A 12,485-nucleotide genomic window follows, 5' to 3' on the forward strand; every position below is an offset into this window, starting at 1 on the left:
TAGGCAAGGCGTGAGCTAGGAGGCTGCAAGAGGAGCCTAATAAACACTGCAGACGTGTTTATTCTCTCCTGGCTGGCACAGCAGGCGTAGCAGCAGGTATAACAGAACACAACATAACTGCACACAACCCTTCAGGGCTTTTCCAGGTGAAGCTTATTCAGGCATACCACACAGAGTAGCCTGCAGCCAAGCAAGTACCTCATGAGGCACATGCACAGTGCTATCCGTGATCTCAGCTGTTACATAACTGGGCAGTCATTGTTTACAGAAATGGGGCAAGAGGGCGTCAGAGTGCAGGGCAAGAGAGCCTGGCTGGAGCCATCTTGTTAATTTCCCCACAACTGAACAACAAAGAAAATCTGTCCTCTGGGAGTTCCCTGGCAGTTTGGTGGTTAGGACTCGGTACTTTCACTGCCAGTGCCCAGGTTCAATCCCTGGTCAGGGAACTAAGATCCCACAAGCTAAGTAGCATGGCCAAAAAAGAAAAAAAATCTGCCCTGTGCTCCGAAGAGAGACACTATCTCTAACTTTCAAGGTTGTTCACTATACAAATATTCTTGAACAAGTCCAAAGACAGCCAATGCCTGTGCTCCACTAACTGTATGCAAGAGGCCCATAAAGAATTGTCCACCAACAATTAAAAAGGCCTACTAACAGATCATGCAGAAAGTTAGGGGATTCCAGAAAAACATCTACCTCTGTTTCATTGAGTGTGCGGATCACAATAAACTGTGGAAAGCTCTTAAAGAGACGGGAATACCAGACCATCTTACCCGTCTCCTGAGGAACCTGGAGCAACAGTTAGAACCTTGTATGGAACAACTGATTGGTTCAAGACTGAGAAAGAACTACAGGCTCTGTCTGCTGTCACCCTGTTTTTTAATTTATATGCTGAGCACATCATGAGAAATGCTGGGTTGGATAAGTTACAAGCTGGAATCAAGATAGGTGGGAGAAACATCAACAACCTCTGATATTCGGATGATACCACACTAATGGCAGAAAATGAAGAGGAAGTAAAGAGCCTCTTGATGAGGGTGAAGAGAAACTAAAGAGCCTCTTGATGAGAGTGAAAAAGCCGGCTTAAAGTTAAATATTAAAAAAATTAAGATCATGGTATCCGGCCCCATTACTTCATGGCAAATAGAGGGGGGAAATATGGAAGTAGTGACAGATTTCCTCTTCTTGGGCTCTAAAATCACTGCAGATGGTGACTGCAACCATGAAATCAGAAGATGATTGCTTCTTGGCAGGAAAGCAATGACAAACTTAGCGTGTTGAAAAGCAGAGACATTACTCTGCCGACAAAGGTCCATATAGTCAAGGCTGTGGTCTTCCCAGTGGGCACTTACAATTGTGAGAGCTGGACTGTAAAAAAGGCAGAGTGCCGAAAAATTGATGTCTTCGCACTGTGGTGCTGGAGAAGACTCCTGAAAGTCCCTTGGACAGCATGGAGATCAAATCAGTCAATCTTAAGGGAAATCAACCCTGAATACTCATTTGGAAGGACTGATGTTGAAGCTGAAGCTCCAGTATTTTGGTCATCTGATGTGAACAGCTCATTAGGAAAGTCCCTGATGCTGGGAAAGATTGAGGGCAGAAGGAGAAGAGGGCGTCAGAGAATGAGATGGCGGATGGCATCACATGTACATGAACATGTACTTGGGCAAACTTCAGGAGATGGTGAGGGACAGAGAGGGAGGCCTGGTGTGCTGCAGTCCATGAGGTTGCAGCGTCGGACATGACTGGGTGACTGAACAACAACAACGAACAGATAAAGCTAGAACAGTAAAAGGATTCCAGTGTGGCAGGATTGGAAGTTCTCATACTCTGTTTGCCCCCATGAACCCCAGGACCAGGTACCAGACAGCTAGGGGCAGCCCCTACACAACCTCAAAAGAGCCCATTGAAATGATACAAAGTAGACAATCCTATACTTGTCTGGCCGATTTCCTACTTCCCATGAAAAAAAAGGCTCTTGTCTACATTTCCCCTCATTCTGCCTCCTGGCCAACCCTGGGGCCTTTCTGTGTGGCCTTGTGTGGCATGGCGTGTCCTCCTCCTCTTTGGAACTGCAATAAACTATCTTCTCAATGTCAGTTGTCTCCTGATCTGTTGGCCTCACCATACCTCAATAATAATAAAACCTACCTGTTTACATTCTATCTCTTACTATCTGATTGGAAAAATTACAAAACTTGACAACACTGTGGATGTTGGTCTCACATGTGGCTGGTAGGAATGCAAAATGGTTAAACATTCATGGAGGGAAATATAGTAATAGCTGACAAAAAGTTTGTGTTTACTTTTGACCCACGAATCCTACACCTAGGAATTTACCCAGAATACGAATCTCCAATAATAAAAAAATACATGGATACAATATTACTACTTATATCATTGTTTGTTTGTAATTGCAAAATATTGGAAACATACATAAACAATTTGGTGAATAAGCTATAGAATCCCCACACTATAGAGGGTTCGGGGAAGGTGAAAAAGATATCTATGAACTGATACGGAATGATTTCTGGATATATTGTTTAGTGGGAAAAAAAGCAAAATAGAAAAGAATTTTTATACCACTTTTTCTGTAAGAAAGGAATAATAAGGAAATACACAGGTATCTGTTTGATTTTTCAAAAAGCAGCACCGGAAGTCAGAAACAGGATATAATTTCCTGCAGGGGACAGAGGAGCACGCAGGGAAGGCATGGAAATGTTGAGCGACTCGACTCTAATTTTTGAATAGTTTTGACTCTTAGAATCAAGCTATATGCTCAAAATATATATGTAAATAAGGATTGGGAAGATTCCTAAAATGCAAACACAATCAACCCAACTGTATTTCAAATAAGCAATTCTGGAACTACTTGGTCTGTGTATTGTCAGACTGAGCGAATGAGTAAATAAAGAAGTTAGGAGCCAGATTTCCCACAGTTGGAAAAGAACTACAAAATGGAATTGGAGAAAGCTAGGGGAAATTCTTTTGTTTTTAAATGGAACCAGAAGTATCAGCATGAACTTGTTGTATTTAATATATTAACATACACACAAAAAATAGGTAGAGACATGTGTGGTATGTGTGTCCCCAGATTTCCACTAAAAGGACCTAGAAGCATTCTTCTTGGCACCCACAAGGGAAGGAGCATACTGTCCCCCACTGAACAGAACGTGGCTCCTCGGAGAAATGATGGAATCCGGGGCTGAGGCAGGGAAAGTACAAGCTGATGTGCCAAGAAGTGAGAAAGTGCTCATACAGTGATGGAGCATGGGAAAGGATTACAGGATATAGGAAATAGCTGTAAGTAGATACTGTACACAGTTGGGATAATCTGAGCACCAACATAAGTAATGGGATTAATGGGTTATAACTCAAGGAAACTGGAGTGAAGGAAAGAATAAGATATTTGAAGAAGGAATAGGATATCTGTATGGTTTCACAGTACCTCCTCCTAAGTTAGATCTTAATTAAGAAAGGGAAAAAAGACATACTTTACAATTGAAAAACCAGGCAGACAATTCCTTTCACAGGTGATTAAAGTCACCATCCCCTAAGATGGGACAAACCAAGATATGCCTCCCATTATTATGTGCTAAGAAAGACATACCCCTTCTGTGCTGTCCCAATCAAAGCACGTCATCTGATCCTAATCACAACAAAACGCTGGACAAACCCAAGTGAGGGACAAACCACAAAATCAACTCCCTTGGACTTTTCAAAATGTCAATATTAGGGAAAACAAAGAAAGGCTGAAGAACTTTTCTAGATTAAAGAAATGTATGAGACATGAAAATTAAACATGATGCATAACTCTGAATGGGATCCTGGGCCAGGGAAAAGCGTTAAGAGTGATACTGTTGGGTTAATTGAAAAATTTGAGTATGGACTATGGTTTAGCTGAGAGCATTATATCAAAGTTAGATTCCCTGGTTTTGATCCTTGTATCTTGGATATATGAGAGAATACCTTTGATATTAGGAAACACACCCTGAAGTCTTTAGGGATAAAGGAGCATGTCTATAACATACTTTCAAATTTCAGGGGGAAAATGTGTGTGTGTGTGTGTGTGTGTGTGTGTGTGTATTATACACACACACATGCATATATATACCAAGGAAGAGTGAGAATTAAAGCAAATATGGCAAATTGTTAATCATTGGTAAAGGGTATATATTCTTGCAACTTTTATGTAAATTTAAAACGATATCAAAATTAAAAGCGATCCTCCATCCCCACACACACAAAAGCTAATATTTAAATAGAAGGGTCCCTTAAGTGCCCAACATAATGAATGAAAAAAGACTCACACCCAGGCCTGTGTGGCTGCCTCCAAACAAACATTTTGCTCTTGCTTGCTAATGGGTTCTGATTTTTAACATTAGACTTTTTACTCTAGAGCATATATTTATTTTATTTAAAAAATAAAAATATATGGGAGTTCCCTGGTGGCCTAGTGGCTAGGATTCTGGACTTTCACTACCATGGCCTGGGGGGTTCAATCCCTGGTCTGGGAACTGAGATCCTGCAATTGCACAGTGCAATCAATAAAGAAAGAAAAAAAGAGGGTTCCCCGAAACAACAACAAAAAGTGAGTATTGTTGAGAGAATGCATGAATGAGTGAACCAGTGAATGAGGAGTGGGCGAGTGTATGGACAGAGCAAATGACATGGGGACGTTGGGGATGCAAGAGATTCCCCCTCAAAGCACAAGCACTTTTATCCCTAGTCTCTCTGCCTTCACAGCCCCACCACACAGGTGAGGGGTGCAGGGTGGCTCTGTTCAAGGGTGACACACCCTGGCAGCGGGGCTGGCCAAAGTGCCTTTCCTTCCACTCCCTTAGGGGGTCAAGCCAGGTGAATCCCTGCCGCTTCCTCTTCTCTGCCCAGGGCGGGGCCTCCTGCATTCTTGGCAGAAGGGCACCAGGCATGCTGAGGAGACAGCATCAGGTTGGCAACAAGGTGACCCAGATCTAGCCCCAGGCCTGTGCTCAGCTGCCCCTGTGACTATCAGGGAGCATTTATGTGCTTTGGGTCTCCATTTCCCCATTTGCACCTTAGGCAGTTTGGTCCAATCAGTGACTTTCAGCTTTGGCCACAGATTAAAATCAGCTCGGGTGAGATTTTAAACTTTCAGGGCCCAGACTGCACCCTAGACAAATTAAGCAGGACTCACTGGAGGGTATAATCCCGACACCCACATCACGCTTTGCAGGTGATTTCAATGCACAGCTTGGTTTGAGAAACTTATGGCCGCTGATCACGGTTGCCTCTAGCTTCATGATAATAAGCCCCACCTGATGCCCCACTTCTGACACTGGAGTGTTCAATGAAATGGGAGGATCACCTCAAACATGTGAGTTCCTACCTTCAGCCCTTTGAGACTGCTGCCCTGCCCAGGACTTTGCCCAGCCCCACCCACTCTTCATAAAACCTCATGCTCCAGCCCCTGCCTTCACCATCTTGATGTTTGGAATTGAGGACTCAGGATCCTTGCCAAAGAGGAGTCTCCCCAGGTATGTGCCCAGGTGCTCTTGCCTTCTTGTCATGCACAGATGCTAAAGAAGGTGCTGGGAGAAAGGGGAGAGAGAATTGGGGAGGAGAGGGAGTCTGTTCGAGATACTGTTTGACTTTTCTTATCCCTTGAGGTAGCAGCTACCAACTTTTCCCAAGGAGGGCTGTGCCTCCAAAGGCCTCCCCTCTCAGGGGCCCTTGGGTGGGCATTATTAGCCTGCACTGCTTCCCCATGGACACAGGCTGAGAGGAGAGAGCATTGAATTTTAGTCCCTTCCTTCAGTTGCAGCAACCTGTGCAAGTCATATGAAACACCTGAGCCTTAGTTTGCCTATCTGTAAAACAGGCCAACCCTGCCCTATCTCACTGGCCAATGACAAGAACATATTGTTTCAAAGCAGATAGATGCACTGAGGCTTTATTTGATTGGAAGCTCAGTATAAATGCTGGAGAGGCTGCTGATCTGACAGACTACAGAACTTACTCATGGCTGAACCCCAACTGGATGTGAAGAAGCCCTCAGGTGAGTCTTTAAATCCTGTTTCCAAAATGGTTGTCAAGGAGGACAGGGGAGAGGCCTGAGGAGGGGTGGGGTGTCCTTCTCCACTCTGCCAGTGGTGTAGTCAAGAGCAGAGTGAGTAGACCATGGGTCCTTTCAGAGGGAGGCAAGTATCAACAGCTATAATTAATAATAGCAACCAGCAAATACTGGTGCTCAATACATGCTAGGAGAGGCTGTATTTTCTGTGCATTTTCTCATTCCTTCTTATAAGCTTGTGAGGTAGAGATTATTAATCCCATTTTCCAGATCAGAAAACAGGCTCAGAAGGGTTAAGTGACTTGTCTAAGGTGTCACTGCTACTAAAGAGCATAGGGAAAATTCAGATCCAAATCTGCCAGACTTCAAAGAGCATGCTTTCTGACCTCTAAGAGACCCTGTCCATCCACAGGTCCATCACGAAAATGAAACGCTTTTGCACGTGGGGGACATCTCATGCTGTGTGGCGTGAGGAGTGAAGGGGTGAGAAGGGCATTGTTCCAGTTCAGGTGTCTGGGTCACTCAGCCTCCCAGACCAGCATGGAGCTCCCTCCACGGCTGGAGTGGAAGGGCACAGGGACATCATTTCTGTCCTGGGAGAGAGCTGCACTGGGCAAGACTATCTTATTTTTTGGAGAAGCATTTAGCAGTGTGGAAAAAGTATGGTTTAAGGCCCCAACAGAACTGACTTCATGGGCCTGAGATCAGAGCAGTTGTGCAGGGTCCTACATGCAGACAGACCTCACGCTTGGGATTAAGTGCTCTGTGGTCGTTGGCTTGGAATTTTTTTTATAATTTTGAGTTTTGTAAGCAAAATCAGATGGGACAATGGAGCACCTGCTGAGAGACTGGGAGCTGTGGCTCAAATGTGTGATTCTCCTCTCTCAGCCCACCACGCTCTAACCTCCACCAAAGTCCCTCACTCTGCTGTCTCCTTTGCACCCGGCAGTGACTCAAGCAAAAGGTGGTCAAGGCAGGGCATGCTCTGAGGTCCTCAGGGCAGGGAATAGGCAAGTCACCCTGTCCAGGTAACAGCATTCAGGTGGGGAGGCTGCAATTCCTTGGGTAGCCATTTTGCCCTGGGCCACATTTCCCCGGTGGCTTGGACAGTAAAGAATCTGCCAGCATTGCAGGAGACCCAGGTTCAATCCCTGTGTCAGGAAGACACCCTGAAGAAGGAAATGGCTACCCACCCCAGTATTCTTGCCTGGACAATTATGGACAGATGACAGGTGCCGGGCCTTTGGGATCACCAAGAGTTGGACATGACTGAACAATTAGCAATGTCTTTTCACTTTCCTCTTAACTAGGTCACATCCAGGTCCTGCCATTTCCTGGAGCAAACTCCAAGTTACTTTATTCTTCAGCCCGTTTTCTTGTCTGAAAATGGGAATAATACCTACACCCCATGGGATTATTGTGAGGCCAATGAGGTTTCTGTTGCGATTCTTTTTTCCAAAATGCAAGTCTGATTACGATAGTCTTCTCCTGAACACTGTCTAATGACTTGACGCTGTTCTAGAATAAAGACCTTTCACTCACACCAGCATTGTCCAATTAAAATATTACATAAGACACTAGTGGTAAAGAACCCACCTACCAAAGCAGGTCAGACGTAAGAGACACGGGTTCAATCCCTGTGTTGGGAAGATCCCCTGGAGGAGGGCACAGCAACCCACTCCAGTATTCTTGCCTGGAGAATACCAAGGACAGAGGAGCCTGGCGGGCTACAGTCCATAGGGTTCACGGAGTTGGACAAGACTAAAGCAACTTAGCACGCAAGTCACAAAGGTAATTAAACTTTTTTTGTAGCCGCATTTAAAAGGCAGGTGAAATTAATTATATTTACTTCACCCAATAAATCAAAACTATGATTTCAACATAAAATCAATATTAAAAATTAAAAAGAATTTTGCGTTTTTTCCTGTCCTTGAAATCCAATGTGTACTTTATACTTAGAGTATATCCCATTTCACGTGACTAGCAACCACAGACTGGGTGGCAGAGGTTGATAGATAACCCCACAATCCTGACACACTCAGCCATGTTGACTTGCTTTTCTTTCTAAAGAACCACTGCACTGGGCCTTCTACTGTTCCCAGGCCCTGAAAAGCTCTTCTCTCTCCACCCTCTGCATTTAGTTAAGCCAACTCAACCTTCAGATGTCAGGTCACTGAGCCTTCAGGGAGGTCTTTCTTGGCCCCCTTCCAGGTGTTCACACTGTGTACCTTGATTTCACCAGGCCTCCAACTGTTAATAGCACATTTACCTGAGGTCACCTGATTAATCTCTCTCTCTCCTGTTGTAAACACCAGCACAAAGGTCACTTTGGGTTTTTAACTGTTGTTTCAATCATTTCCCCAAGGACTAGCACCACACAGAGTAGCCTTGGGAAGATATTCTATGTAAAAGGCCTGGCACCTGGATGCTCTAATGTTCCCTCCTTTCACTTCCCTCTGGTTGAGAAACTTCTTATTAAAGGGACTCTCTTAACTGTATAACTCTGCTAAAGATCTGGAGACACAAAACTCTCGATGCCAAATATATTTAAGTAGAAACAAGCACACAGATTATAAATATTTCTTCAGATTACATATCATTTAAAAATACTATCTCAGTTCCTTTTCATGATTTAAGCAGTAATTAAGGAAAATTCCTGTTCAAGTCTAATTACTGCCCTCCTCGAGTTTTTTCCTGTGAGGAGCTGCAGAGCAGAAAGTGGCGATGGGGCTCTATTATCCCTCATCTAACTGGCAGAGTTGGCGCACAGCTAAATGCTGAGCTGCTGCTGTCTCTCACCTCTCCTCCTCCAATTCTTTCTCAGGTGAACATAAACAAGGAGACTCAAATCAACAGTTGCCAACTGACCCAGGTGATAACGCCAAAACTGCTGACACCTGCCCAGGTGAGGATTCAACCCCCAGGTCATGTTGCAGAGCCAACTTCGTCATTTGGCTTCATCAACTTCCTCCACCTTTAGTCAAGACTGCTCCTTCTTATGACAATTAAAGTTTTAAGACTTAAGACTCACCCAATGCCACTGTCTCCAAGTGAAAAGTGAAAGTCGCTCAGTCATGTCGGACTCTGCGACCCCATGGACTATACAGTCCATGTAATTCTCCAGGCCAGAATACCGGAGTGGGTAGCCATTCCCTTATCCAGAGGGTCTTCTCAACCCAGGGGTCGAACCCAGGTCTCCCACTTTGCAGGCAGATTCTTTACCAGCTGAGCCATCAGGGAAACCCAAAGATGTCTTCAAAGATGGTAGAATTATCCTGTTTATCTGCCCCTCAAGTCCCAGGGGATCCAACAGGAATCAACAGGATGATCTGCACCCTTAAGAATATAGAGCCCTAGGGCTACACATTTTCTTCAAACATTTCAAACAGCCAACAAAGCACACCCAACAAGTCACACCCAACACAGATGTATTGCCAAAGGTACTGCATGTCACACACTGGGTTTTTTAGATCCTGGCTTCACACTGCCTTTTGGTGAGTATAATGGGGCATATACCTGAGCTTGCGCAGCATTGCTATAAAAACCTCAGATAATTAAAAGTTTATATATGCCTTTTATAATATTATTATTCAGCTCTTTGGTATAATTGATGTTTAAAATGTTTGTTTCTTTTACATAAAAATTTGTGGGATCCAGAGCTGGTACTTAAAGTCAGAATTCAGAGCCACAAAGAAAATGACTTCATTGAAGTTGAACTGGATAGACAAGAGTTGAGTTACCAAAATCTACTACAAGTAAGCTGCTATGAACTGGGGATTAACCCAGAGCAAGTGGAGAAGATCAGAAAGCTACCAAACACATTGCTCAGAAAGGTAGGGTGTTACAAGTTTCTAAATAGAGACTGGGCTCTAGGTGGGTAAAATTATGTTCAGTGAAGCCAATCACTAGCTTTTGTATTACTAATATGAAAACAAATCCAAGACACTGGACATCTTAGCTGCAGGATAGCCAAACATGGTAGCTAGGTTATTTTCAATCTGGTGATTTTACAGATTTGCACACCTTCAATTTACTCACTCTTTTAAATTGTCTGAATTACACCAACCAACCAAAATTTAAAACCCTAGCTCAGTATGTATGGCCAGCTTCCAATCTCAACAAACTGGTCCTGGGTACAGAAAATACGAAGCCACTCTTACCTGCTTAGCAAAGTCAAGCCTTTGCAATCTCAGGAAACAAAACTGGGGGCATTTTTATGTATTTTTCTGATTCAAAATAAATCTCATTTTTTAACTTGAGGAAAACTCTCATCTCTTTGGGCATTTTTTAAAAAGCAACTTTCAAAATGCTTTTTAGCAATTCTTATTGGTGCCGTGGCTAACAGTGTATTCTTTGCAAACTAAAAGTGGTGGAATGATCATACTTTAAGATATATATATATATATATTAGTGCCCTGGATGGACTAAAGTCTTTTTTAAATTGAGACTTTATTCCCCTTGGAAATCAGCAACAAGGTCTGAAACACAAAAACAGGAAAGGAAAACAATCCTCAACTGCTGACTTAGTTTACCATGGATGGAAAGAGAACAGTGCTGGGGCAATCTTATTAAAGCCTTTTCACCGTAAGTTTATGTGTATTCATGAACCATTATGTAACTTCTTTTTCATATTAAGGACAAAGACATTCTAAGACTACAGGACTTTCAGGAAGTAGAACTCATTTTAATGAAAAATGGAAGCTCTGAACTGGCAGAATATACACCATCTCTGTTAGAGAAGCCCTGCTACAACAGCAATGCCGCAAAAATGACGTATTAGATCGCAGAAACGAAAAACTGGAATCAATATTTTGTAAATAATGAAGTCTGGATGCATCCAACAGTTTGCTAACTTCATATATGTACTTATTTCCTTGTTGTGCAACTTCTCTAGGCTTGGGAGTAGAGTACGTTTAAAGTACTTTAAAAATTTAAGTATACTTAAGAACACAAGTTTAGTTTGTAAAATTGTACCCCAATCCTGATCAGGCACGGGTATGTACTCCTGATACTCACGACAAATGGCCAGGCTCTATTCACAACAACTCCATTAAGGGCAGGGTGAGCTAACTGGAGCTGGGAAAGCCAGGACCCACTTGACACTCTGGTTTAAAGATCCTAGCTTCTAAAACCATCTCTTACCATCATTTCCGTTTTACAACTTTGAAATCTACAAAATGGTGACAGGGTAACAGGCAGGAAGGCTAGGGGTCCCCAAGCATCAGACTTTTTTTCCTCTCTTAAACGACAGGAGTAAACAACTGTCAGATATAATTTTTTCCCTTCTCTATACAAAATTAAAAGGTTTCTTTAAAAATTCTATGTTGTCATGACACCTGGTTCCACCTGAACTTTTCTCAAACCTTGAGCTAACCAATGTGTTTTTCTTATGGAAATGCTTAAGCTATGTTAATGAACCATGTATTTACCTAAACTCTTTCTTCAGGTCAGTTCCACCTAAGACTCAGAAACAATAATGGCTCAACAAACCAGTTTTACTCATGGAAATGTTCTCTTAAGCTATGTAAATAAAACTATGTATTTGTTCAGAAACCTGCCTCTCTTCAAGATTCATGTCAATTTTATGGCACGGGATGAGTCACCTTGAGCCAATGCTATCTCAAAATGCATGTTATGGGTGAGGGGTCTGGGGCCACTCTCTGAGTTTTGAGACATTTCCTTTCTCTAATTAGCAGCTTATAACTTCTTGCGAAAAACTAGCAAAAGGGCACTCTTTCTGCCCCTTTCTGATGTCTGTGTCATAAGTGTTCTTTTATACTTAATAAAACTTTATTACACAAAAGCTCTGAGCGATCAAGCCTTGCCACTGGTCCAGAGGCCAAGAATCCTGGCGTCATACACAGCTCTTAACAACAACCTTTAAATGGCAGGACTTACACAACTTGAGTAACCACTTTTTAACCTAACAACTTGCAGAAAAGCCCAGGCACAGCATACAGCATTGAATGTGCACTCCTGCCTGACTCCATTTACCAACTTTCATTAATACACACTTTTACACACCAGTGTGAACTCATCTCTAACTCTTATGGAATCACGGAAAAAGTACCAGAGACCTCCTGGGCAAGCACAATGTCTTCATCTCCTCCAGCACATGAAATAAGCCATCCCCCTCTCATCTCCAAATCCTAAACAGCGCACTTCTGATGAAGGGTGAAGGGACACTAAGGCATTGCATCAACACTTATCTCACCCAATGCCAAAAACACACGGAAAATGTTCTGAATAGTGCAAGTGAAATGTGTACCATTTTATTCATGAAATGAGTATGAAACCTAAATCTGCAGTTTAGCACCAAATATACAGTCTGGCATCCAAGTCACACTTTTAAGATAGCATGCCCCCTAATGAAAGCCACCACCACCCACAGCCCGGTGTTCCATTGCCAGGGCTGTGACGGGGGATGAAAAGG

General features: G+C 43.1%; 1 protein-coding gene across 1 annotated transcript; it reads left to right on the forward strand.

Annotated features, from left to right (window-relative positions):
* The first annotated feature begins 1,740 nt into the window (after positions 1-1,740).
* Positions 1,741-11,601, forward strand: ANKRD40CL (ANKRD40 C-terminal like). Its single transcript, XM_027518987.1, has 4 exons — positions 1,741-6,037; positions 8,877-8,957; positions 9,710-9,885; positions 10,689-11,601. The coding sequence occupies exons 1-4, from the start codon at positions 6,001-6,003 to the stop codon at positions 10,830-10,832; spliced, it is 438 nt and encodes a 145-aa protein (XP_027374788.1). The 5' UTR covers positions 1,741-6,000; the 3' UTR covers positions 10,833-11,601.
* Positions 11,602-12,485: the final 884 nt, after the last annotated feature.

The sequence above is a fragment of the Bos indicus x Bos taurus genome, chromosome 19 (assembly GCF_003369695.1).
Source record: "Bos indicus x Bos taurus breed Angus x Brahman F1 hybrid chromosome 19, Bos_hybrid_MaternalHap_v2.0, whole genome shotgun sequence".
Taxonomy (NCBI): Eukaryota; Metazoa; Chordata; class Mammalia; order Artiodactyla; family Bovidae; genus Bos; species Bos indicus x Bos taurus.